At 51.4% G+C, this 27608-nt stretch overlaps 1 protein-coding gene across 9 annotated transcripts in view; it reads left to right on the top strand.

Annotated features, from left to right (window-relative positions):
• The window catches only part of RBPMS (RNA binding protein, mRNA processing factor), a 144337-nt gene that overhangs the window by 84730 nt on the left and 31999 nt on the right, over positions 1-27608 (top strand). For 2 of the 9 annotated variants that reach the window (XM_045017840.1, XR_006579626.1), the window contains exon 6: positions 19144-19274. The exons of 5 other annotated variants lie outside the window; for them this stretch is intronic. In XM_045017840.1, coding sequence (XP_044873775.1) covers positions 19144-19274 — 131 coding nt within the window. Of the gene's footprint in view, positions 1-19143; positions 20401-25216; positions 25876-27608 lie in introns of those variants that run through there. 2 more of the 9 variants (XM_045017839.1, XM_045017838.1) reach the window with 2 other exon arrangements.

Genomic DNA, 27608 nt, shown 5'->3' with positions numbered 1-27608 from the left:
GACCGCAGTTCGTCTCTCAGGAGTTTCAAAATTTTATGAAGGCAAATGGGATACACCACATCACGTCAGCACCATATCATCCGTCCACCAACGGATTAGCTGAAAGATTTGTGCAGACAATGAAAAACGCTTTGAAATCAGCAAAGGGACAACACTCCATTCAAAAGCGTCTGGATACCTTCTTACTTTCCTATAGAAACACACCTCATGCTACAACCCAGGCTTCCCCAGCCTTTCTAATGATGGGACGACAGCTGCGCACTTGCTTTGATCTGCTGAAACCTTCTGAACCCAGACAAACTGTGCAACATCAGCAGCAATATCAAGTAATCAGACGGGCACCCAGAGCAAAAGACCGAACCTTTAGCCCAGGGCAGCCAGTTTTGGCTCGGAATTATACTTCCAGAGCTAAATGGGTCCCGGCCACAGTCATCACTCAAACAGGACCTGTTTCCTATACAGTCCGGACTGCAGAGAATCTTACCTGGCGGCGACATGTAGATCAGCTGTTGCCAGGTCATGCCAGTCTTCAGGACCCATCTGCAGTTGAGGGGTCTGACTTCACCCCTCCTGGTGAGACACCGAATCATGAGTCACCTGTTCCTGACTGTTCTCCTCCATTACTGCCGGCAGCTGAGATACCCCTTTGCCCAGCACGAGCTGATACCACCTCCTCACCTATTCGTGCTGCGGACCCTGAGCCCCTAGTACTGTCGGGTGCAACAACACCAGAAGTTCGCCGTAATCCACCTAGAGACAGAAGGCCTCCTCATTGGCTGGATCTTTAGTTAGGGCGAACCCACGGTTATGGGGCAAAATAATCCCCAGGGTTTAGCCGGGAATGGAGGCAGTCTACCCTCCTTCTCTAGTTTAGTGTGTGTTTTATTTAGGGGATGTTCTTATTAGGGGGGGAGGAATATGTTGTGTATTTGGTTGTCATGGGTTTTGTTACTATGGCAACTGAGTTAGACTATTAAGGGATAGCTCAGCCGGTTTCAACCGGCTGAGTGAGCTCTCTGTTTCTGTAAATAAAATGGAGGTTTTGGTTAGCTGTCTGCTCTCTGGCCTCAAGTGATTGCTTCCTACACCGGCTGCCCCTAGGACATAACAAAGATCAAGGGGCAGACACAGTCAGACTAAGAAAGTGTGTCCCTCAGACTGCATGGACAGAGTCGTAGAGGTGACATAGCCTCTGGGCTGAGAGCTGCCACTCTTTGGGGACAGAGGTGCTGTTATTAGTGCAGAGCAAATAATAAATGATCTAACAGTGCCCCCCATGCCAAGGCCTTGTGCTTGCCTTCTGTGCAGGGGTGAATTTTACCCTCACAGCATGTGCGTGAGACTGAGAGGGAGAGGGGACATTTTCCCAGAGTTCCATGCAGCTGGTACTCCGAGTGGGAAAAGGAGTTTCACAAACTTTCTTTTTCTGCAAAAACAGCAACTTGTTTACTAGACACAACTGCCAGCTCTGCAGTATTTTTGCAATCAAGCAAGCAATGTTTTAAAACCTACTATGACTTCAAATTCCTACTGTCTGGAAGTACTTTGGTTATTTTTTACAAGTGCAGTGAAGGCAAATCTTTTAAAAAGGAATTAAAATTCGCTAAAAGGAATATTAAATTATGTTAAAAGAAATCCAAGTATAAGCTTCATCCCCTCCTCTTAAGGAGATCATATTTTAAGGAGCAGCTTATGTGGAAAACAAATGGAATTTGCTTGAAACAACAAAGAAGTTCCCAGTGTTGGGGCTACATTAGGAAGAGACAAAGTGAATGAAAAACAAAAGATGACCAGGAATTATTTTTATGTAACACTTGAGGGTTTTTTTAAAGGATCTGTCAGCTGATTGGACTTTTGTTTGTGCAACAAAAATAGCTACAAATTGCTTTCGGGAAGGGGACAGAAAATGAGTTATGCTGCTAGATCCATGAATAAACCCCAATTTTCAAAAGGGATTACACCTCCCTGGTGAATACAGTGCGCTGAGCAGAGATGGAGCCGAAGCGTTCAGATTTTCCCATTCTCCTCTCCCAGACAACCCTTTTGTAAAGAACAAACATTTAGGAGGGGTGAGGTTTTCAATCCAGGGCTCAGGCTCTGCCCAGCCAGCGGCTGGATTCAGTTCCCGTCTCCCCCATTCTCTGTCCCTAAAGTGAAGGGCATGTGAACCCCAGGTTTTCGTTTGGGCCTGAAGAGTGCAACTCCGCAAGACCTAAAGAACGAAGGCAGGGGGTGTTTCGTCTGTGATGCTCTAAAAGCAAGCGTTTGTGGGGGGTAAAGAAAGTTAGATCAATATTGGGGTTAACATGAAAGTCAGCATTGTGAACAGCACGGGGTGTGCAGTGATCCCGGAATAGCCATAGGTGTAAAGGCCAGGAGGGACCTTTATGCCCGTCAATGTGAGCACCCGTATAGCACAGTCTGGAGAACCTCACCCAGGGATTCCTGCATCCAGGAATTAGCTGGAGCAGATTCTTTCCCCTTTTCTGCCCTCTGCCCTACAGAACGTAACCGTGAAAGGGGCCCATTTCACCATGTAAAATCCACAGGTTCGAACACGAATTGCATCCGAGTGTAACCAAACAGCAGCAGCAGCGAGTGGTGCTGTCCGGAGAGCTGGCTGGTAAATGGAGATGCAGTTCGGCAAAGAATTTCACTGTTCCAAACCTGCGTGGCAGGTTTCAGAATAGAACCATCTGCCCTTTGTCACAAAAGTTTCAGCGACATTTTTATGCTTGTTTTTAACCCACATTTTATCAAGAGCATGTGCAGAATTGTGATCACTCATTTTCATTTCCTCAAACCGAGTAAACAAATTCCAAGAGTGATGCACAGCGTCATAATCAACTCAGCCACGTGTGAGCCAGCAAGAGATTACAACAGAGCATCTTGTCGGGCCCATATCCTGGCTCCAGTCAAAAATCCCCCAAATCAATGGGTCCAAACTGTGTCGATGTTAGACATACCCCAGTGCCTCTCATGTAGCACTGATGTACGAAATGACCTGCTACTGGATCCCTCTGAACCAGTGTCACTGCTAGCACAGATGCCAGGAAGGCAGTTTCACCTGGACAGACCAGTTCCTTTGTAGCTCATTTATAGTGAACTTGCCTCTGTGCAGAGGGCAGCACAGGCCCTGCAGGGAGGACATAAGTGGGGCCTAGGTGGCACCTTGGCCTTCTGCTGGTAGAAACACCCAACCCTTTGTTTTCTCCCCATACTATCATAGAATCTCAGGGTTGGAAGGGACCTCAGGAGGTATCTAGTCCAACCCGCTGCTCAAAGCAGGACCAATCCCCAGCTATTTCTTTTTGCCCCAGATCCCTAAATGGCCTCCTTAAGGATGGAACGCACAACCCTGGGTTTAGCAGGCCCATGCTCAAAGCACTGAGCTATCCCTCCCCCTGCTAGGAGTTTGATAGTGGGCCGAGCCACGCCTCATTCACCAGGAGAGACAACGCTTTGCAAGTATTTTCAGCTCCCACTGAGGGTGGACTGCCCGTACTGTATTCCATTCCCTCCCACCAGATAGCTGGAGTCCCTCGGCTCTGAGTCAAGCTAAAGCCCCCTCGGGAAAGGTTAGGGTGCCCTATTTGGCGTGTGCTTTCCCCTAGCAATGAGCTCTGGCCGTAGGAATGAGTGGCGGGAGAGGGAGTTGTTTATGTTAGACCTTGCCAAGTTTTCACTGTTTATCTTACTTTAAAGTCAACAGTGTAAACTCTTAATCTCCTGTGTCACTCAAAGGCTTCCCAGGCAGGCTTTGCTCCTCCTCGGTTTCTGCGGGGGGCGGGGGGGGAGGGAGGTTATTGACTGTTTCTGCTGTTTTGGCTTGGGGTGGGAGAGGGAAAATGGTTTGGAACAAGACAAGGGACAAAGGTGCAGTGAAACTTTCAGGGCCATTGCCAAAGAGGGGAGGGGGATGGGCAGCAGCCAGCCCCCACCAGGCTGGGGGAGCAGCTGAAGGATTCTGGCAGGGAGGGGGAAGCAAGGGAAGCTAATAAAATCTACAGCCAGTTGCTCCCATTACTGGATAGTTAAGGCAAATGGCTCATATTTTGCAGGCTGCTGCAGCACTCAGAGATCTGCAACCAGGGGCACGCTGGGTGCTTGGGAGGGTGGGGGAAGAGGGCTTGTGGGGGCTATAGCCATCCCGAAATTTGCATTAGCCACACACACACCCCCATAGCCAACCCATAGCAGCTGCTGCTCGCCGGCTGCCCAGCTCTGAAGGCAGAGCAGAGAGAGTGGCGGCTCCTGGCCTGGCGCCCAGCTCCAGCAGCGTCGGAGAAGGAAGCTTGGGCAGGGGACCGGGGTGCCCACTTGCCAGAGCGCCTGGCCTGGGGCAAGTGGATGTCTGGGGTTCCCCACAGCAGCCTGGACTGATCCACTCTGGCCTAGGCTCCTGGGCCTTGCCCCCGACTGTCACTGTTCCTTGAGGGCTCTGCCGGCCAAATTTCTGTATGGCCCACCTCAGCGCCCCCATCAGGAAGAGGCTGGCACTGCGACTGTCTGTAGCACAACTATCTATCTGTGGCATTTATCCGCTCCATCACCAGAGTGCCTGAGATCCTCACAATCTTTAATGTCTGTATCCTCCTGTGAAGGCAGGGCAGTGCTGTGATCCCCACTGGACAGATGGGGAACTGAGGCACAGAGAGAGACACAAGGATTTGCCTAGGGTCGCACAGAGATCTGTGACAGGGCAGAGAACTGAACCTAAATCTCTCGAGCTGCAGGCCGGCACAGTCCCAGCCTTCCTCTCCTCACTGTGCATGAGGGCTGGGCCTCTCGGTCCTGACTCAACCACAAACTGTCAACTGAGGAGAAAGTCTGTTTTCCCCCAACCCCAGCCTGGAGTGAGGAAGAGGAGCAGGAGGAGGAAATTGTCTGAACTGCAGGGAGTGTCTCAGGCTACCTAGCCTCAGGCTGCTAGTCTGGAACTCAGGTGGGGGCGAAGTTTCTTAGAGCTTGTCTACCCTAGAAAGTTTTGCCACATTAACGGTAGGGGTATAGTTGAAGTGACCAAAACTCCCTAGTATGGGTGCACTTCTCCTGGGTGAAAGGCACTTACGCCTTTCCAGTACAGCTTATTCCAGTTTGGGAAGGGAATGAGATGTACCGGGATAGTGCACAAGGGGTTGCACTGGTATAACAATATCGATAACAAATCACACTCCTAGTCATAACTTTGCTAGACACTAAAAATCATGGACTGACTAGAGATACTGAATTTATGGCTTATTACAACAACCTATAACCCACTAACAACCTTCTCTCCAGCTGCTTCCTCCACCTCCTACCTCCCTATGACTGAAGGGGTGTTAGCGGGCCACTTCACCTTGAATGGTCCCTTGAAATGTGTGTTAACCACAGGCACCAACTTTCCAAAGTGCCAGGGGGTGCTCGACCCCCAGCCCACCTCTTCCCTGCCTCTGCTCCACCCCACTCCCCCTCTTCCCGCACAGTTCTGTGTCATTGCTTCTCCCCCCAGAGCCTCCTGAATGCCGCAAAAAAGAATCATAGAATATCAGGGTTGGAAGGGACCTCAGGAGGTATCTAGCCCAACCCCCTGCACAAAGCAGGACCAATCCCCAGACAGATTTTTACCCCAGTTCCCTAAATGGCCCCCTCAAGGATTAAACTCCCAACCCTGAGTTTAGCAGGCCAATGCTCAAACCACTGAGCTATCCCTCCCCCTAAAATCTAGGTGGCTCTCCTTGCTGCCCACCATCTCTGACAGCGTGGAGACTGCCCAGCTCTGCACTATTGTTATGTGTTGCAAGCATGTGATCCTGTAGTATTTGCAGAGCTGCAAGAGGGACCATTATGATTCCTTGGAGGCTACATTGCTGTGGGAGATAGAGAGAAAAACAATTCAAGACTGTTGGGGGAGTTCACAGAGCAGCTGGAGATGGCGGGGTGTGGGGTCTGGGCCTGAGAAACAAGCACTAACTGGTGGGATTGCATTGTCAGGCAGGTTTGGGATGATGGGCAGGCCTTTTGGACGTGCAAGACCACGTTCCTGGATCTGTGTGCCAAACTCACCCCAAGCCCTTCGGTGCAGGGCCCCAGAATGAGAGCCACACTGACAGTTGAGAGGAGAGTGGTGATTGCACCGTGGAAACTTGCAAAGCCAGATTGCTACCAGTCAGTTGGGAATCAATTTGGAGTCAAGAAATCCACTGCAGGGGCCATTCTCGTGCAAGTGTTCAGGGCCATTAATTGTCTCCTGCTACGCAGGAGTGTGACTCTTAGCAGTGTGCAGGACACAGTGGGTGGTTTCGCAACAATGGGATTCCCAAACTGCAGCGTGGCAATGGATGGCACACGCATCCCTATTTTTGCACCAGACAACCTTCCCACAGAGTATATAACAGAAATGGCTACTCTTCTATGGTAATGCAAGTGCTGGTGGATCACCAGAGACACTTTACCAACATCTCTGTGGGCTGGTCAGGGAAGATGCATGACACTCGCATCTTTAAGAACACAGAACTGTTCAGAAAGCGGCAAGCAGAGACTTTCTTTCCTGACTGGCAGATTACCATTGGGAATGTTGAAATGCCAACACTGATCCTGGGAGACCCATCCTACCCCTTGCTCCTATGGCTCATGAAGCCATACACCAGCCATCTTGACAGCACCAAGGAGAGCTTCAACTATGGACTCAGCAGGTGTAGAATGACATTGAATGTGCATTTGGTCATTTGAAGGGTCGCTGGTGCTGTTTACTTACAAGATTGGATCTCAGTGAGAAAAATAAGCCAATGGTTATAGCTGCCTGCTGTGTCCTGGATAGTATCTGTGAAACAAAGGGTAGAGGAAAGAGGTGGAGCAGCTGTCTGCTGGATTTGCACAGTCAGGTACAAAAGTTATTAGAAGATCTCAGTGTGGAGCTGTGCAGCTCAGAGAGGATTTGAAAGACCATTTTAGTAGTGAGCCAGGGTAGTGTATGTTGTTGTATTATGCTCTACCTGGCCTTGCTCTTTGGTAGCCTGGTATGAATCTTGTAGTGATTGCTGTGTATGTAGGAATATAACATTGTCAGTGCACCTGTTAATATTGTCTGTGAATGATGTTGTGTGTTCTGTGACAAAGTGAAGTAACAGGAAATTGGTGGGTGTGAGACCTGTCAGGTCTGAAAACCCCCAACAACCACCATCTCTAATAGCCCGCTCAAAAACCCTCCAGATATACAATAGTTTTAGGGAAATAAGAAATTTTCTGGTTCTCTTCCTGCCTCTCATGTTGTTTATTCAGGGGCTGGTTTGATGGGCCCTCCTCCTCTCCCTCCTCTCCTCTCTTGTCGGGGGTCCCTCTGACCCCCATCCTCAGCCCTCACCTCTTCTCTCTGTGACTCTCTGTGGGTTCTCAGCCTCAGCTATGGCTCTCACAACCAGCTCTATGCCGACAGCTCACAGATCTGCCTTTCTGTGTGGGACCCTCCATCCCAACCAAACCCTGGGCCTGTCTTTCTGACATCTCCTCTCAGGAGTCCAGTCTTCACCAAAACTTAACATGGCCAAACCAAGCTCTGGATCCTTCCCTTGAAGCCTCCCATCACACCTCCTGTCTGATCCTGATGTCAGTAGCATCAACTGCACCCAGAGATAACCCACAACCATAGCGTTATCTCTGACTCAGCCCTCTCCTTTGACCAGCACAGCCAGGTCATGCTAGGTCCTGCTGCTTCTCCAGGTGATGAGACCTTCCCCCCTGCCCTTCTGGCCAACCCTCTGGTCCAAGCTCTGATAACCTCGCTGCCGGACTCCTCTCTGGCGTCTCACTTCCTGCCCTGCCTGACAGAGCCCTCCGCAGCTGGCCCCTGTTCTACCCAACCTGCTCCCAAGATGGACTCTGCCCTTTACGTCACAACCAGCGGCAGCTCTATGGCCCAGTCAGCACTTCTCCTCACTTCTCACTTCTCCCAGGCACCAGTGGGACCCAACACCCAGTGACATCCAAAGGTGGCCAGGCACCTAGCTGCCCTGCGTGCCTGGGAAACTCTCCTCAGCGATAACGACAGCCCAGCAGCCACATTCTAACAAGGGGCCGGTGTCCAGAGCTCACGAGGGTCATGCCGGTGGGACGCTTTTCCGTGATCTCCCTCCCTGGCATGGCTGGAGGAGGAAGATGTTTTACGGGCACCCAGAAGCTGCTCCTAAAATATTGGACAGCATCAATTTTCTGCACTTCTTTATGAGCCAAGACCTATGTTCTTAAAGGGGGGGCTCCAGGCAGCAGCTGGGCCATAGAACAATTCTATCCCTGAGCCCCGCTGGTCAGAGGGCAGGGAGAAAGATTCCTCATTCTTTCATGGGTGCACTTTATGTCCCCGGCACACCCAGCAAACGCTGCCGGCTCGCACATGGTGACGGGGGATGCAGAGCTATGCATCTGCCCACTCGTGCATTTCCCTGCCCACTTGCTCACAGGCAGTGGGGTTATGGAGCCCACAGCAGACTCTGCTCTCCTGAGCTGTAGGGTGGCCAGGCGTGGCTGCATTAGGGCGTGGGACAAACCAGCCCTAATTAAATACATGAAAACAACGCCTCCTGAAAACCCCAGGCCGAGGCTGCTGCTCTGGGGAGTTGTTCACAGAACTGGAGCGTTCTTAGAAGTGGGGTGTGCATGAAAAATGCAAGAGACATTTTATAAATGCCAGTGCAATGGCCGTGAGTGCACACACCAGCCTTGTAAGTGGTAGGGGAAATGAAATCAGGTCACCCTGCCGGTGGGGAGCGTGGAGGAGATAAAACATGCATTCAAGCAGGCACTCTCCGGTACACCAACTGAGGGGGGCGGTTCCTCCATGTACGAACCAGCTACACTCTGTCTACGGAGGACCTAGTCACCTTGGGGCGAGACATAAATTGTCAGCTGCTTCCTTTTTAGCAGAGTGAGATATTTATGCAGGTGAGCAGCTGTGCCTAAGAGCCCCCAGGAGGGAAAGGGCAGCAGAAGTGGAGGGGTGAAGAGAGAAGGTGGCAGTCGCTCTGATTGAAACGACGTGGCTTTCCTGCCAAGCCCAAAGAGCAGCGCACACATTGCAGCTCCAAAGGATCCAGGGAACATTTGTTCTGTAGTGCGGTGTTTCCCAATCGGCGGATCCTGATCCACCTCCCCCAGAGGTGCCTCCTCCCCTGTATGCTCTCGCTGCCCCATGACAGCTGGCTGCTGACTCTCTGCTCACGGGCCCACCTGCTTCCTCCACGGCACTGCTGCTTCCTGGATCCTGCTTTAGTGTGACCTCACCCATGTCTCTTTTCCAACTCCCGGTCAGGCCCTGGCCCCGTCAGTCCACCCCCCCCACACACACACGTGCCTTTTACTCGTTAGAGGAGCGGCTGAAGGATGCAGTCAGACACTCTGATTATCACAGTGCGTCTGTACGGAAGGGTAACAACAGGCCAGGTGCACAGGCATGGCTGCTCAGCCCCGGTCACGTGGATCCGAAGCATAAACAAGCCTGTTCATTGGAGAAAGTTGTACGTGGAGGTTTGGATTCCAGATAGACAGGGCTGCTATTATGGCATAATGCTACTTGCAGTAATCTCAGTCTGCTAGAAATGCTGGTGTGTGTTCACATTACCTGGCGTAAGGGAACCAGCCCAAACTGCTCTCACAAGTCCACTTCCCTGAAACCAGGCAATTCAAACACAGGCTGCTCTTAAAGCTACAGACACGATGCAGCCCTGCCAAGTGGGAACATCTCTGCTGTGGACGCTACAGATATACAGTGCGAAAGAGACACTACCGTACAACGTTCTGGTGGAGCACCAGCACCACTATAATTAAGGTTGCATCAAAACATCCATTTAAAGCTCCGTCTTTCTATACCATCTAAAATCGACCTGCTTAGCTGGATTCCTTTGCTATGTGGTGTGACTCAGACGGGTATGGGGGTGGGCTAGTGACCCAGATTTGGAGTTATTTGAGCAGGGTTCCAGAGACGTAAGCCCAGAACTAATACCCATTTTTAAAAACACTATTCTAGGTGGGGATTTTTCTTGTCCAGAGCTAGCGGTCAAACTATTGCTGTGATGCAGGTAAAAATGGTCTCAATCCATTGAGTTTTGCCCACAATAGTGCCTGGCATCCACTACGTTTTTGTGGGACCCAAGTGGCGAACAATGTGTCAGCAAATGGACATTTTTACACTGCGCATCCGCCAATACAGAAAACCAGCAAGCGTGTTCCATTCCTGCCATTGTACAGGCTTTAAAACTCAACTCTTGTAAGTGCTCTAAAAGCCAAATGGTTACTCCTATTGCTTTGAAATTTACTATGCCTTGTGGGGGCAGGTTGTAGTGTTAGTAAACCAAATCTGGGGTCATTTGACCTAGGGGTTCCTGAGTTTATAGGGCCCCCCAAAGAAGGTTTCCTTCTGCCGCCTGGCACTGTTAAACTGGGCAGTGCTAACAACTGGATGAATCACAGCCCGTATTGCGTCTGAGGGCTGCAAACTCCCCCTTGATGGCGGTGAACTCACCTTTCAGTTAACATAACTAAGGGCACGTTTATCGTAAGCCTCCACCTTAGACCAAAGGAGTTTTGGATTAAGTGGCTGGAGATTGCTACAATGTGTGGCCTGGGCCACACGAAAAATTAGGTCAGTTTAACCGCGTTGGTCAGACGTATGAAAACGTACCTGTGCAGCCAGCGCTAGGTGGCCGGAAGAATAGTTCCGTTGACCTAGCTACCGCCTTGCAGGGGTGTGTGGATTACCTGGGCCGATGGGCGAACGCCTCGTCAGCGTAGGTAGTGTGTACCCCACAGCACTACTGGTGTTAAGTGTGCAGCGTGTTAAGTGTGCCGCCCTGGGAGGGCAGGTCTGCACTTACAACGCCTCATTTAATGGAGATGCTCTACACAGACAGGAAAGCGCTTGCCCGCCGGTGTAATTCATCCACCTCCCCGGAAGGGGCAGGAGTGCTTCCCCTGCTCACATAGCGCTGTCTACACTGGGCGTTAGGTCAGTATATCTCCGTCACGCAGGGGGGTGAAGAGTCCACCCTCCCCGGAGCGACACAGTGCTACCGATATAGGGCTGTAGTGTGGACCTGGGTCATGAGGTGGGGGGAAGACTAGACGTGTGACTGGACCCTGGGAGGGGAGGCATGATTAGGTGGCGGCCAAGTGGGGGGACTAGAGGGGAGAGGTTCAGGGCTGCGGCAAGAGGAGGGGGCTGGGGAGGGGGATACACGGGGATGGGAGGGGTTGGGGCTCGGGTGAGGGAGGCCATGGGGTTAGGGGAAGTGGAGGGGGCGGGATAGTGGGAAGGGAAACGTGAGGGTGAGTGGTCTGGGGAAGATTAGGGGCAGGAGCAACTGTTAGCCCCTCAATCTCCCCTCCCATGTGGATGCCCAGATCGGGGGGGGGGACTTTTGCTCTTCTTGGGGTGTCCATGCTCCCTCGTATGAGCTGGGATATGCCCATGGGGGGGTCTGACCCCTCTCACTGCCCCCATGCATGCCAGGAGTTGGACCCCCTCCCCCGTCTCTCCACATCTGGGGACATCCTGCCCCTTTGGGTGCGGAACCGGCAGGTCCCATGCATAGCCGAGGCGCTAAGACACTCAGGAGGGGGATGGGAACACCCACTGGAGCAGTTCACATGTCTTGGTGCTTTTGTTTCAGGGTGTATTCGCCTGCCTGGGGTGTTCTCATTCAGCTGCTGCGATGGGTGTGGAGAGAAGCCCTGTCCCTCCTTCCTGTTTAAAGGCCAATGCTCTAAAATGTGCACGCTTGCACTGATTGTCTCGGAATTTGCTATGCCTCGTGGGAGTGCAGAGTAGGGTTAGCAAGACACATCTGATAGCTAAGCCCTGAAAACATAGCTGGTTTTCAGAAAAGTTTCTAAGTGTTTTTTGCTGAGATCTAGAGCTTAAACTGTCGCTGTGATATAGGGCAAAATGGTGCCAGTTGTTCACCTGTGCAATAACCATGTAATAATTCATGTTTGCTTGCTACAAGTCGCCTCTGTAACAATATACTGTATTGACCCTGGACACAGCAGAATAGTCAGCAGCCTGTCCAGCCAACATTCTTGGAGCCAGAGGACTTTGTGGGGGGGCAGACACGGATGGGGCAGACAGTGAGAGGTGCTGTGGCTGGGAAGGGGTGGGCAATGCGGATGGGTGGTAGGCAAGCCTTGGATTGGTTGTTTGGGACCTTTTGTATTTTACTAGCCCCTGGGGAAGCTGGGGCAGGGGTGGGGAGAGTGGCTACTCCCTGATCTTTGGGCAGATGTGGTGTTTCCAAAGATACATAGCGTGCAGGTTTGGAACTCACAGCGCAGGTATGTTGACTGCTGAGGGAACTGCCAGAGTTGCTAACAGGCCATTGAACTGTGGGGCTGGCAGAATAAAGATGTCTGTGTTAATTGGGTGTAGTGGGGCAGTGCCGAAAGAGGGCAGAGTTAAGGTTGGATGGGCAACCTTAACTCTGCATTTCCTGGTGTCCAGAAGTTTGTGTTTTGCTCAGCTCGGGGCAAGGCTACCCTTAAAATGGTGCAACTGCACTGCTGTAGTGCTTTAATGAAGATGCTCTACGCCAACGGGAGAGAGCTCTCCTGTCAGTAGAGTTAATCCACCTCCCCGAGAGGCAGTAGCTGTTTTGGTGAGAGAAGCTCTCCCATCGACACAGCACTGTCCACACTCAGGGTTTGGTCGCTCCCGGGTGTGGAATTTTTACAGAACACTAAGTATAACCTCAGTGTTCTGCAAGGGAATGACCTACCACCAAGCAACCTGAACTCAGCATTAATATCGTTTTTTGCCATTGAATTAACTAAGGCCAGGTCCACACTACAGACTTACATTGACATAACTACGTCACTCAGAGGTGTGAAAAATCCACAGCCCTGAGCAACATACTACACCGACCTACCCCCGCAGGTAGATAGCACTATGTCGATGGAAGAGCTTCACCCACCAACGTAGCTCCCGTCTCTCGGGAAGGTGGATTTCTCTAACTCTTAGACCACATGGTGCCTTTCTCCAGGGGCAGTCCACATGTCAAAGATAACAGCCTCCAGGCCAGGTTTGGGTAGGGTTGAGGTTATGAGCAGATTCCATCCACGTCTGTTGTGAACCACCTTTTGCACCTCTTGGGGACATGTCTGGATGGTTTATATACTGTTATCCCACTGTCTCTGTGAATACTTGCAGCCTCACTCTCCATCCATTCTTCCATAGAGAGTAATGTAGACAGTTGGTAGAGGGTCATTCTAGCAACATGGGCAAAAAATTGCAGTTGGGATCTTTTGGTGACTGTAGTCACACACGGCACTTTCAGTCTTCTGGGGTGTTGTCCTCTCTTAGTCTATCTAAACTTGTCAACATTAGCACATGGTGCTGTTCAAATGTCTGCAGCTTTTGCTCCACATGCTTTGTCGGTATCAGTGTTTCACAACTGTAAGGTAACGGGGGTGCAATGAGCATTGTGTATAATCTGGGATAAGCTGTCATGTACTCTGATGTACATGTTCAAACTGTTTTTATTCAGGCCTGCAAACATTTTGCTGGCAGTAGCTCTCCACTTGTCAATGTCATCTTCATGTGGTATGATGGAACCCAAGCGGCAGGAGCCGTCTGCTTGTTCAGTGTCTATATGTTGCATCCAAAAAAGACCAGTAAGGTTGCAAAGTTGACACTCCAGAGGTAGGAAAAGCCAGAACCAAGGCAGCCCAGGCAACCTCAGCCCTGCTCCTGGGTACTTATGCATTATGGTTCTGTCTGCAATTACATTAGCACACACTGTTTTCCCCTGCCTCATCCGGTGCACAGGATGGATGGCGCTCACTTTTTATCTGCACCATTCAGTCAGTGGTCCCCTCCCTTATTTCCTGCCCACCCTTCATACCGAATTACTCAAATAATACACCCTCCACCTGTGGCTCACCAGTCTGAAACCAGCCCAGCTCAGCAGTAATTAAAAGTCATGCCTAGCTGATGGGTGGCTGATGGCCCCCAGATGAGCTGAGTTTGGTGGGCCCCAGTTCCAGTTCTCACATCACAAACTCAGCGCTCAGCGTAGGAAGGCTCATGAGAGAGGCCAAGAACTGCCTGGGCCATGGAGGATGAATGGCCCTTTGACCCCAACAGATCAGAGTTGGGCAGGTTGGCAGGGCAGCCCTCTAGTTGAACAGAGACCTGCAGTGACCCTCCAGCAAGCTGGCAAAGCAATACCTTTCACCAACAAGAAATCCACGTCTTGTTAAGCTGCAGTTTAGTGTAATATGCAAATTAACTCAACAACTAATTTGCATACAGTGTCAGACAGGGAGCTGTGCAAGGCTTGGCAATTGTGATGATGAAGGTCACAGGGTATCAATGATTTCTAGTGGAGGCATGAGGATGGACCAGCTGCTTGTTCGCACCACTGTTCAGCTCGCACAAGCTGGTGGGAGGGGTGAGTTGGAGAGCACGGGGGCAGCATGGGGAAAGCTGGAAGGCTTTGAACAAAGGGGGGGGTGTCTCTCTACAGTGTTTTCAGACCTTGTTGGTTGCTAAAACGCCATTGTCAAGCCAATCAGTCTGACAAGGACCCTTGGGGATTTTCCTCAGCTTGTCTTTCAAAGGGATGCTTGGTTCACCCAGAAATGAAGCCTAACCAAAGCGGTTACCAGCTCCTGCAGCTTTGCCTGCAGCACCCAGCTTGGGAGGGCTGCACTGACCTCACTGCCAGGCTGATATCCAAGGACGCGGGTCAGGGTAGCATGCAAACAAAGCTGTGCATAAAAACAGGCGGCTGCTATGAAAGTCTAGCCAAAATGAGGGAGCTGATTGGCTGACCAGGTTTAGCTGCTTTCATGAAGCAAAGTCTGGGGGGATAGCTCAGTGGTTTGAGCTTGGCCTGTTAAACTCAGGGTTGTGAGTTCAATCCTTGAGGGGGCCATTTAGGGATATAATCTGTTGGATGATTTAATTGGGAATTGGCCCTGCTTTGAGCAGTGGGTTGGACTTAGATGATCTCCTGAGGTCCCTTCCAACCCTGGTATCCTGTGCAGGGGCTGCTTTGGGTGTGCAAGGGGAAGGTGCTACCAAGGGGACTATTGTCACCCAGAAAATCAGCATTGGCTGAATGGGAGAGCTTCCAAAAGTGATGGGTTTGTAACATCATCCTGTTCCGGCTGTGCTGGTGGGTTCAGATTTGTTGTTTCTGACTCAGCCCATGTACACGAGATGTTCTTCTCCCTCTGTCTCAGAACACTCCATCAGTATCGCTAGATGTAATTCAGTCTATGTGTGCGTGTATAAAATGTTCAGTAGAGCAGCCTACGCAAGGCTAGGAAAAAAACACGTGAGACTCTGGAATTGCCAACATTAAGGCTGCCGGCACAATGTCCACTCTGCCTCCTTGTAGGTAGACACTGCGATACAGTCGTCTCACTTCTTATTTAGTGGTCTTGAGGTAGAAGCTTCAGATGCAGACCAGGCTAGGGGCTGTACAAACGCAGACCCTGCCCCAAGGAGTTTACAATCAAAGTATAAGAGCAGACACAGCAGGTGGCTACAGACAGATGGGGAGCACACGCAAACAATGAGACACTCAAGTCTTTATTTGCACTTAGGACCAGATTTTCAGAAATATTCAGCACCCACAGTCAGGGCCAGATTGGCCAAGAGCTGGGCTCCCAACATGCAGAGGTCTTCTGAGAATTTGTCCGTATCTATCACAGTGGAGCTTCTGGGTACTGAGCTCTTTGGAAAACCTGGTCCCAGTGTGGGTGCTAAGCACTTGAACCTCTGCCCTTAGTGTCCATGAAAAGTGCCACACTGACAGCTCTGGAGAGGAAAGTGCTCCGTCCATCCAGGAAACAGGCAACGTATGGGCAGCATCCCATGTTACTCCTGGGACGGCAGCGCATCAGTTCCTGCAGGTTACACTGCACTGGCACCACAAAAAAGCAGCTAACAGCAAAGTCATTTTTTCAAGCTTTTATTTTATGTTGAAAGAATATTGTGGTTTCTGACCAGGGAGCATTTACTAGTAAGTGAACAGCACCATGTTCTGAGTGGGACCACGCTCCCTTGCTGTTTCTGGTCAGCCGCCACTGGCACAAAAAGTGAATATGCTTATTTTTTTGGAAAAAAAACCCTCATGACTGAATCAGGTCCTAAGCATTAGCTGTAAATAAACCTCCAATAAAGTGCAGGATGGGTAAGTAATGCAAGCCCTGGGAGTAATAAATCCCACAATTTAATCAGAAGCTTAAACTTGGGATCAGCTTCCCTACTGTTATTTATCTTTTGGGGTAAGCACCTTTTTCCATGGTTGTTACCCCACAAATAATTTATGATGCTGTTAAATCATTCACAGCTGTGGAGTTCCTGTGGCGTCTGCACAGATCAGTAAACTGAAGGCTCACAACTAACCCTAGGAAAACAGTAAATTAAAAGAGGCAGGTTCGAAACCAAGGGAATTATCTAGCAATTGCAGCAGTTTTGCAAGGCCGGTGTTCTTGTCAGATATGCAATAGGGCAGAACAGCCTTAAAGGGGCTTGTACTGCACTTTCCTGGCATGCTCCTCAGTGGGCGTAAATCAGCATAACTCCACTGATGTCAAATGATCTGTCCGATTTACACCAGCTGAGGATCTGGCCCTCCCATCCCGGACAGCCCCTGCTGTGTCTGAATACCGCGTGCCAGCAGTTCCCTAGGACGTCTCTCTCAAGAGAGCCTCTGTTGGAAATTGTCTGGGACTGGGATCGAGAGGAAGGCCAGCTCCTGCGACTCCTTGGAGAGATCCTGCTTCCTGCAGAGCATAAAATGTGATGGAAGCTGCCAGGCCAGGCCAGCACACACTTGACAATGAGGGCTTGGGAGCCAGGCTCTCCCCACGCCACATCTCAACTGAAATACGCTGCGAGCACTGAGAAAAACCCTGAGCTATCACCTCCCTAGGACTGGCGAGGCCCTTGCAGCTGAGGAGGGGGTAGGGCTGGCAAGGTTCATGCAGCTGGGAAGAGTCTTGAGCTGGTGAGACCCACATGGCTGGGGAAGGTCGGGGAGGGGGAGGTGAGGCCCCCATGGCTGGGGAAGGTCTGAGGCTGGCAAGGTCCCTGTGGCCGGGGAAAGTCAAGGTCCCCATGTCCAGGAGGGTCTAGGGCTGGCGAGATTCACGCAGCCAAGGAGACTCAAATGTGAGGTCAAATTAATTAAAAACTGGGCCCTTAAAGAAATGTAGCATCTGTATATATATATATATATATAGCTCAGGTAACCTTTATGTGAGGCCATTTTGACATCATCGGTGACTCAACCCATCACCGTTCTTCCTCTGCAGCTAATCTGCATTCAGCATCGGGTTGTCTGTAACGACTCAGGGATAGGACGGAGACTGGACGTACGTCCAGAATCTTCACTGGTAGATTATTTGGCCCAACTGCTTTTCTGTGGCCAGCTGCTGGCCCAGATGTCAGTGCCTGAAAGGTTTCTCATAGCGCTGCTGCCTCGGCTCCCCCGTGCGCTGAGCCACAAGCAAAGCAGGCGCCTTTAAAGCACAGATAATTGGACTCAGGCACTGGACTGCCCCTGCCCCGCGTCACATGGTGCCATCTCACTAAAACAGCCCTTGAAACAATAGGTCAGTGGCAAATCAGGGCTGGATTCACCAGTGTGCCTTGCCTGCTTCAGTGATGCAAAGCAGCTATAAACTCAGCCTAAGTGATTGGTGCACTCCAGCTTCCTTGTGCTGGCCTGGTGTACTGGTGAATCTGTCCTTAGAAGTTAACATTTAAACTATGGTTTAAGGGTGTCTATGTAGCTTCAGGTAATTAGAAATATCACATGGCAGCATGGTCTTTGGGTCTCTCGTGTGAGTATTCACATATGACAGTTTAAATAATTTTTACCAAACTAAGGAAATTCACACAAAAAAACCCATCCTTAAAAATGGAGTTATATTGAAATTATGTATCAGTAATTTAAGGGTAAAAAAATTGCAGGGATTCTATAATTACCCCCAAACCAAGTGTTATAAACCCAGGAAATTCACAGTTAAGAGTACACTTGAAATAAATCTGAACTTGTTAAGATAAGAAATGCCAGACAATCAGGATGTAGTTTGGGCACTCAGTGGCCACAGCCAGGCTGATGTTCCCAACTCCCAAAGCGACGACACCATCGGCTTCCCTTTCCCACTAGCCAGCAGAACTCATGCTGGGCCCTCTGCAAACGCCCGGGTTTGTAATGGTTTGAGTTGCTCTGTCACCCCTGTTCCCCTGACAGGCTGGCACAAAGGGCCCAGCGGGCAGGACTGCTCCTGGCTCAAGGGCCTGCGCACCATGCACAGAACCAGTTCTGTGCCACCTCCGCAGGAGCCCCAAGGTGGAGTAGGGGGACGCGCTGGGACAGGAAGGGGCAAGGCCAGGGTGGATGCACCCTAGGGCAGGCCAAAGTGGTGTCCCAGCCTGTGGCAGAGGATGCAGTGGCCCCAGCCTCTGAGCAGGGGGGCACGACCCAGGCCCTCTCTCCCTGCACCGGCAAAGGAACGCTCTGGCCTGCGGTGCATCCCAATCCCTCTATTGCCTTTGAGACAGACAGACAGACAGACAGACAGACACACACACACACACACACACACACACCACCACCCCCACCCCCCCTCGGTCTGTGTGTCTGTTTACTGCTTGCTGCCTGGCATCACCAAACGGTGTCGTGTCCTGCCTGGCCCAGCAAACCAGGTCGGTGGCTCAGCCTGTAACTATGGCTAACAGTCACCACCCAGGGGAAATGCTCCCCCTTGATTAGTACTTGGAGCGACACTGTGACAGTGAAACCTCCCATCAGTTTTGAAAGGGCTACGTGTTCTGGCAGGTAAATAGTCCCCGTTACGGGAACCCTGGTCCCCCCGCAGTACAAGTCCGGCAGAGGGGAGTCTCTTCTGCCAGCTGTCATCCCAGTCGCCCACCCTTCCACCGCTACCTGTCACGTCAGCACACAGTCCTGCTCTGATCACTGGGGCTCTGAGACCCTCCTCCAGAGCAGTGTTTTCCCCCTGGTCTTTTGGCTTTTCCCTCTGAGCTTAGGTAACAGTTGCCGGAGGAGCTGATTGCTGTGACGCGGGCTCTCTTGTTCGGTGGTTTTGAACATTGCTGTTTTGTAACCATGAACTCTCCTTATTCTTTTCTTGCAGATGAGCTCACAGTGCCTGCACTTTATCCCAGTAGCCCTGAAGTGTGGGCGCCGTACCCTCTGTACCCAGCGGAGTTAGCACCTGCTCTACCTCCTCCTGCTTTCACCTATCCCGCTTCACTGCATGCCCAGGTAATTGGTACCAACCAGCCACCACTTCGCTCACTCTACCACCAGTCCTTTCAGAGCTGGTCCCCCAGCGCACCCTGTCCAACTAACCCCTGTCCGGCTAACAGACACTCCTCCAGAAGATTAATGATCTCACCCCAATCAAACTGACACATCCTCAGGGGACGGGTGGGGACAGGCTTCCCGAGGTGATAGCACACACTGCCTGATGTATCCCGGACACCTCTCTCTTCCTTAATCCTTTCACTTTCATTCACACCAAGGCCACAGGAGGCAGTTCTGGAATCTACCGGGTATTGAAGAACCCTGTACACGTGTGCCTCTGTATATGGGTACTGTGCCGCCCAAACGGGCACTTGCGGCTAATTATCTGGAAGGCCATTGGTGTGGTGTGTGTTTGTGTGGCCGGGTGTGTTTGGAGTTGGCCATCTGCAAGGTCAGGCGTTTGGTGCTGTAGCCTAGATGTCAGGGCTCCCGACTCCAAGGCAGGTGATCTACCGCTGAGGTACAAGGGCAGCTGTCACTGCGTGGACAGACCAATGTGCTGTAGCTGCAGGTGGTTACTGGGATGGTGTTCGCTGGTGAACGATGCCTGATTAATAGTGCTCCCTCCACCTCACCCACCCGTGTTTTCAGGTCAGTAGCCACTGCCGCTGCTGAGAGGAGGAGTTCAGGCTCCTTAGCCTGGCACACCCCGGCAGGTCTGGTAGGCTGCAGACAAAAGTGTGGGGGGATGGGTCATTCTCCCCCCGCTTAGGTCCGGGGTGCCCAGGGTCTGCTTGGGGTACATTTTTGCAGCTGCTACCCAGCTCTGCTCTAAGGAGGGCAATGTGAGCAAGGAGACGAGGATTTGCAACAGCCCAGAAACATTCTGGGTTCAGGTGATCCCAGCCGAGTGAAAGGCGAGAGTCTGTGCACGGTGCAGGCAAGGGTTGAATAAGGCTCCCGGGCACGATGGGTTGAGTAAGTTGGGTTCCAGCTTCTTAAATTATACGATGGAAGAGAGAACAGAAGAACTCACTTTTCATCATGCCCTGAAAAATTATGTACCAGAAACCTTAGTGACTCCAGTCTTAGTCCTTGAAACCTTCCGACGCTGACTCCTGCAGGCAAGGGGCCAGGTGAATCCCTGCTGTGAGCTGGCCATAGGTGATGAGCACGGGCCTGGGGCGTCAAGCCACGGGGGGGGGGCGCCCTGCCGGTCCCTGCGAGGGCGGCAGTCAGACAGCCTTCAGCGGCGTGCCTGCGGGAGGTCCACCGGTCCTGCGGATTCGGCGGCAATTCGGGGCGGGTACACCAAAGTCGTGGGACCGGTGGACCTCCCACAGGCAAGCCATCAAATCTGCGGGGCCGGGGACCTCCGCAGGCAAGCCGCTGAAGGCAGCCTCCCTTCTGTGCTTGGGGCGGCAAAAAAGCTAGAGCCGCCTCTGGTGATGACAGCTACATGTAAGTGGCAACCACCACCAAGCAAATAAGTTTCCACCCCCCTGAGGGGCCGAATCTGCAGCACGATGTTACCAAAGCTGGGGAGTCCCTTCCATCAGAGACCCGTTTTATCACTCCTTGATAGCGACTGCACGTGTCTCAGTATGCCTGGCTTGTCTGGAGGGACTTTTCCTGCATTAACAATCCACATACTCTGATGCTCTTCTGATCTTACATAGAAATGCCTGTAGTCATGCACGGAGTATCTCAGTAGCTAAGCTGGAGGAGATGCTAGTGAGTTCCGGGACACTATGAGCTATCTGTAGCCCAAGAGATAGTCAAGCACTGGGAATTCCCTAGAGGGACAGGCAGAAACCCTGTTCCAACATGGTATGGAGCAGTGTAGGTTCCTAAGGGGCATAATGGACAGCAGCCCAGGAGCGTTCACACTGAGATAAGCAACAGGAGAGAGGCAAGTCTTACTGCTGCTAGTGACGCCCTTCTCCTCCACCCCATGTCCCAATACAACCCAGAGAGCAGCGCACTTGAGGCAGCACCAGGCAGCCAAAGAAGAGCTGTTCATCCATGTGATCCCATGAGCAGCACCTCCCAGGATGACCATCAGAGATAGGTAGCAGTACCAGGAAATGCCTACACAAACCAAAGGGCGGGTGTTACATGCCTGCAAGCTGTGGCCACTGAGGTGCCCTACTACCAAGCCAACCTGCAAGTTGATCCTCTGAGCTAGGTGAGTTCGGTTTTGAGATTTCATAGCTAGCTCTGGTCCCTGCAGAGTCTTTTGTTCTTCCGTCTCCATCGGCAGGTGACACCGGAGTTGGACACAGACTAGCCCACCTTTGGAAAGTGCACGAGCACAATGAGAGAGGCCATTTTAGAGCCAGCCTCTCGCCTTTAGAGCTGTCACACTCAACTGTGATATCACAGCCCCTTCCGGGAAAGGGCCGTTCCCTGTACCCGGTCAGCAACGCATGTGAGGGAAGAGCGCTTCTCGCACTACTTTCTGCAATGCCTAGTAAATCCACCCCGGGCTGTATCTGCTCCCCAGTCTGTGGGTAATTGTCCTCCTCCCAATATTTACGCTGAATGCATTTCCCCTGGAGCTGAGCCCAAGGGTTACCGACTAGCGAGGGAGGCTGAAAATGTAGAAAGGGTGACCTAGTTCAAGGGTAAATGTGGGAGAATTCCCGCTCACGTTGCTGCTGCGGATCTGTCTGTGACAAAGTGTTGAGTGGGGGGTACATGTCAGTCCAGGATGAAAAGCCACCAGACAGTGAGAACAAAACTCAGTGCTAGATTCAGAGATTTTAGGGCCTGAAGGGACCAATAGGATCATGCGTTTCTGTTCTGGTCTGTAAAGGTTCTTTTCCCTTGCTGTGCATTAAAGGGCCGGGCTGATGGACAAATAGCCATGCCAGGTGATCACGTAGGGCAGCAGTGGGGCAGGCTCGGTATAAAACCCAAGGCCTTTCCTTGTTTCCCCTGCCCAGGGGTCAGTGCTTAACATGTGGCAGCTGGGGAGGAAGGCTCTGAATACATGCGCTGATTATGGGCCAGTTTTTCAAAAGACCCCAACACCCAGCAGCTCCCGGTGTTTGCCAGTGTGGGCAGGGCCTGCGTTTGGAAAGGCCGGCCTAAACTTAGCCTGTAGAGTCTCAAGAGAGGGGCCTGGACTGGACCAACTGGCCAGGATCCAGGGGCATAGGCCAGTGCTGAGCATAAGCACAAGCTGACACTTGGGGCTGCCCAACCACTTGCTGACTCAGTAATTTAGCAGACCCTGGCCCTGGAGGGGCGGAAACACTTGATGCTGGATTTCCTTCCCCTTTGGCAACGTATGTCCATGCAGCTGGCTTGCCAGCGCCAGGCCTATCGCTAAAGAGACCCGCTGCAACCAGCACTTCCAGCTAGTAATGCAGGGATTGTCCCTACATTCAGATAGGGAAATTCAGATAGTTCATGGAAACACAGGAACTCGAGTGAACTTCAGCGTGAGGCAAAGTGACTGTGACAGGGATGAAAAGGAAAATGAACTCCAAATGGAGGGCCATGTTTTATTCACAACCAGTGGCTAACGCAGCCCAGCAAAGTGGAAGGCAGAAACACCAAGTAATGTACGCTCTGTCACAAGCACTTTTCTGCTGGTTGAACCCTGAAGTTGGGACCCCCTAATGGCCCTTGATAGCTGGAGTACTGTAGTTAAAAATTAACGAGCAAAAGGAATAATTAAATATGGATGACGAGCACTCGCTGTGGACTTGGCCTGCCAGCAGGCTGAGCACGCCTGGCTGCTCCCGAACGGCTCAGCACGGCCGGCGATTCTCGAACATCTCAGTCTGCTCGAGGGCGTTCCTGAAAGCAATGCCCAGTTAGCGCTGGTGGGAGGGCCTCATTCACAGGCAGCCCTGTTGCTAGGAGAAATGGGCCCGAGGAAGGTTGTCCATGCCAGGGCGGAGGGCAGAGAGAAGGCAGGCAGGCCATGCCTTCTTGTCAACCTCCTCACCAAGCAACAACCTTCCCTGTCTCCCCTCCCCGCTTGTCCCCACTGTGCAGCATGGCATGGGGTGGATTGTGCAGGAGGTCAGACTAGATGATCATAATGGTCCCTTCTGACCCTAAAGTCTATGAGTCTATGAGAAGAGTGAGTCTGAGTCACCCCGGGGAGGACTGAGCCAAGGACTAGTGCAGGGGAAGGGCCATGGTGGTGACATGTGATTTGGCTGGTGGGGGGTTGTCCCTTGGATGTATGTGCTCAGCTGGCCACCAGACGGTCTAGCTGGCCAACGGCTCCTGTGGGTGATCAGTCTGCTGGGGTTCACCAAAACCAGAGCAAACCAGCAAAGGTGCAGACACAGTCCTTGCAACTGGGCCACATAGTCCCCTTGGGCTTGAACCAGAACCCAGCTCAGAGCTTCCCTGACACATTGGAGCAAAATCACAGCGCTAGTTACCCAGTTCTGCCACCCGTACTCACACGGAGCAATCCCATCTCCAGGCACAGCCCCTCTGATTTCTATGGACATGCTGGCAGAGTAAGGCACTGCTCATTGAGTGTACACGTGGCAGGATTGCACCCAATGGTTACGCTGTGGGTATAAAAGTCATGTGGCTAGCCTGGTCTGAGACCTGGCCTCACGCTTCCCCTCTCTGAGCCTGGCCGGGGCAGGGAGCCACACGTAGTGTTTTCCAATCCCGGTGAGAGGCCAGGCTTGTTATGGGAGGGAGTATTGGGTGGGTCAGGTAGAAATGGGAGTCTGCATCGTTCGGTGAATGCAGGAAAATTAACCACTGGCATGTGGTGGATTCACCGTTCATTGGAATGAACATTGGCTGTATCTTTCCAACAGAGCCACTCTAGTTTAACTACACGCTAGCTGGGCTGGATGCAGGAATCCCTGGGTGGGGTCATAGGGGTTGTGCTATGCTGGGGGTCTGACCAGATGATCACAATGGTCCCTGCTGGCCTTATAGGCATTTCAAGGGCTCAGCCCCACAGGTGACGGCATTTACACAACTGTAAATGAAACCAGGCCACGTAAGTTATGAGACTGAAGCAGCAGAGAGGCTGGTAGTTGCAGATGATTTTTTGTGCTTCTGTAACTCATACTAAGCTTGCAGGCTTTGGTCCCTATTCTGCGCTAGCAGTGTTGGGATCTAGTGGTGAGCAAACAAACTGAAAATTAAATGGTTAGTGTGCCGGATAGCACTCAGATTATTTGCTGTGAGCTAGACGTAGGCCATATTTCTAGAGTAATATGTGCCAATGACTTTTCCAGGGGAGTGGATTATTACTTATTTTTAATGCACATAAAAGATGTGCATGAACTTTGTAATTATGAAAACGAGGGCTAACAACACTGGCTTTTGCCACGGTGCCGGCTGGGGATTCCCTGAGGCCAGCTATGCTACTACGTCTGTGTGGGGACCTTTCCTAGTGGAGGCTGCCGGTCAGCCCAAAACGGCTGGTGGTTTGGTAAAACGGGCAAATAGCAATCCATGGCTCATGTAATCCAACAGCTCACCACTAGCCACCAAATCAGGCTTTAAAGGCAGCACGCCAGAGACAAGCTGAGACTCCAGAGAGCTCTACACAAAATACTGACATCGTGAGCCCTACTTCAGGGGGAAAGGAGTTAGCCAGAAGGTGAAAGGTTTCCAGATTTGCCAGAGAGGAGTTTTCCTGCATGAATGGCCATCTCTGACTCACTGAGAACCCATTTGCCGAGGGCACCAGGTCATATCTGACCCACACTGAGAACATATTGGCCTGGGCCACCTGGCTGCTTCCGGACCCACATTCAGAATGTGTTTGCCCAGAGCACCAGGCGATGCCTGACCTACACTGAGAGTGTTTGCCCACGGCCCCCAGCCACGTCTGACCCATACTGCAAATGCTGGTCCAGCGGGGCCTGGAGCTTTGGGTTATTTTATAACATCATTGTGTTTCCACAATGAAAGTGGACTTAACTTCTCCCCGGTGGCTTTTGTTTCTTCTCTTTCAGCTTGTGCAACTAGAGGAGCTGGGGTTTGCTCATCGCCTGCCCGTTTTTGTTCAGCAATGCGCTGGAGGTGGCTGCAAATAGACAAGGGTTTTCTAGATAAGTTCCACCGTACCTTTAAAGACTTTGGGCTCAATCCCCTCAGTTTCACTGAGGCAAAACCCCCGTAGAGGTCAATGAGAGCAGGCGCCATCCATTTATTTACAAGTAACAGGTCACAGGGTGCAGCGCCTGAATGATCAGAATCCGGCCCTGAAGTAGAGCTCGCCAGTGGAATCTAGCCAATGGGTAAAGCTGTCTCAGGAATATTCAGCCAGCTTTTAATTACCTTATTCAACTTTCTAATTAAAGCTAATTGGGAGAGCCGGCTTCGTAGTATTATATCTGGGGATCTGAAAGCACTTTCTAAACATTAATTAATTAACCCCGATGAGGCAGATCAGTATTCTACCCCTTTTACAGCCTGGGACGACGTGTCACAGTGAGGGAGTGACATGGCCAGTGGCTCACAGCACAGCATTGCTGCAGCACACAGTAAAGCCCTGGTTTCAGGGGGCCCCCGCCGCCAAAGACCTGGCACTTCAGCAGCAGGTCCCGGAGCAGAAGGACCCCCCCGCCGCCGAATTGCCAACGACGACCCGGAGTGGAAGAAGCTCCGGGGGCCCAGGTCCTGCGAGAGTTTTCCGGGGCCCCCGGAAAAAGTGAAGGACCCCGCTCCAGGGGCCCCAAAAAACTCTCGTGGGGGCCCCTGCAGGGCCCGGGGCCTGGGGCAAATTGCCCCACTTGCCCCCCCCCGGGCGACCCTGCCCTGCTCTGACTAGGCGACAACGCTAAGAAGTTAAGCGCTGGAGCCATGTGACAGAGATGGAAACGACCCTTTTGCGGAGGAGAGCTGAATCCAACATTACTTGAAATTGGGGTTGGGCAAACTCCTTCGCTTCAAAAACCATCTTCAGATTTGGGCAAAAGTCCAGATTTTCAGATACTGGTATTTACGGGAAGAAAGCTGATAAATATTAGTGCAGATATATAGTTGTCTTGTGAAATAGCATTTGACAGGCAGCACCTGCAATGGGTCTGAGACACAGAAAAGAGCAGAAAGCTTACTGGGTTGGTGAATTACAAGGAAATGTACGTAGCAATATGAGCCTCCCGTCTCTAACGCAAGATACAGAATCGTTTAATGTGCATCTTAGTCACGTCTAACTTGAGTAATAAACACTGTGTCTGAGGGAGCTTTATTGCTACTTTATCAGCCACTCTAAATCTGATGATTTCGCTCACAGCTTTTATCATTGCAGAGTTCTGGGAACGGGAGCAAACAGACACAGGATTAGATTTTGCACAGATGAATGTGCAGAGTTAAAGTCAGCATGGTCTCCGCACAACTGTCCTGGGCTGTAATTGAGTGAGCGCTCCCCAGATAAGCATGGCTAGGCTGTGTCATTGCTGGAGCAGGAGCCTGACTACGCACGCCTATGTGCTGCAGATCATGGCACTGGTGACTGAATGCAGACACTGCCTCTGTCAGTTGTGAGCCAGCCTGGTGCTAGAGGGGATGTCGTGGCTGGAGGCTTTGTCTTTCCATCAAGACGTGCGACTCACGGTCATTTCTTCTCATTTGATCTCATGGCCCTTGCTCCACTATCAGTTGTCCTTGGGCACATTTTAATTTGCATAATTAGGCATTCCCTCTACTTAAAATTCTCTGCAGAGTGTAATTTAGGTGTGAAATCCTTTGCCTCCTTCTATCTTTAACTGGTGTATAGAGTTGCCACATGCCGTTAAAAATCTTCCATGTGCCAGCCCCACCGTGGTTGCATTTCAATTTGCGCAAATGCTTGGAATTCTTAGTGATGAAAGTAATATACAGTAATATAAGCTATCGTTATTATAGAAGGGAATGTGCCAGAACTTTAGCTGGTATATGAAGAGATACTAGAGATACGTTTCTATTCGACATAATGAAAACACAACTGCAGACTTACAGGGATAATGGTCAAGAGATTTTAAAAACACAGGGAGACACACAATTTCCTAGTGGCTACCAGCTGAGGTATAGGTTAGCCAGCTGTGAGCCCTCGAGAGAGATGACCGTAGAGGAAGAGTGGGACCGTTTTCACTCAATTCCCATATGTGGGGTAAGAATGTTCCTGTGGCTGAAGTCACTGACTGCCGATGGAGGAAGGTAGCTCAGCTAACGAGCGTGGCTTGGCCCATGGCAAAGTTCAGGCAAACAGGAATAGACGTGAAGTGATAGATTTCAGTCCCTGGTGAGCTCAGGAGATGAGCGGTACACATCTGAGGGCCACACGCGGCCCATGCTCCCAGACAGCAGTTCCCTCATTTGTATTGTACCAAGCAAGAGATTGTCCTGATACGAGAGCCGTGGATG

The sequence above is a fragment of the Mauremys mutica genome, chromosome 5 (genome assembly GCF_020497125.1).
Source record: "Mauremys mutica isolate MM-2020 ecotype Southern chromosome 5, ASM2049712v1, whole genome shotgun sequence".
NCBI lineage: Eukaryota > Metazoa > Chordata > Testudines > Geoemydidae > Mauremys > Mauremys mutica.
Note: the sequence above shows the minus strand (reverse complement) of the source record. Positions and strands in the feature narration are given on the sequence as shown.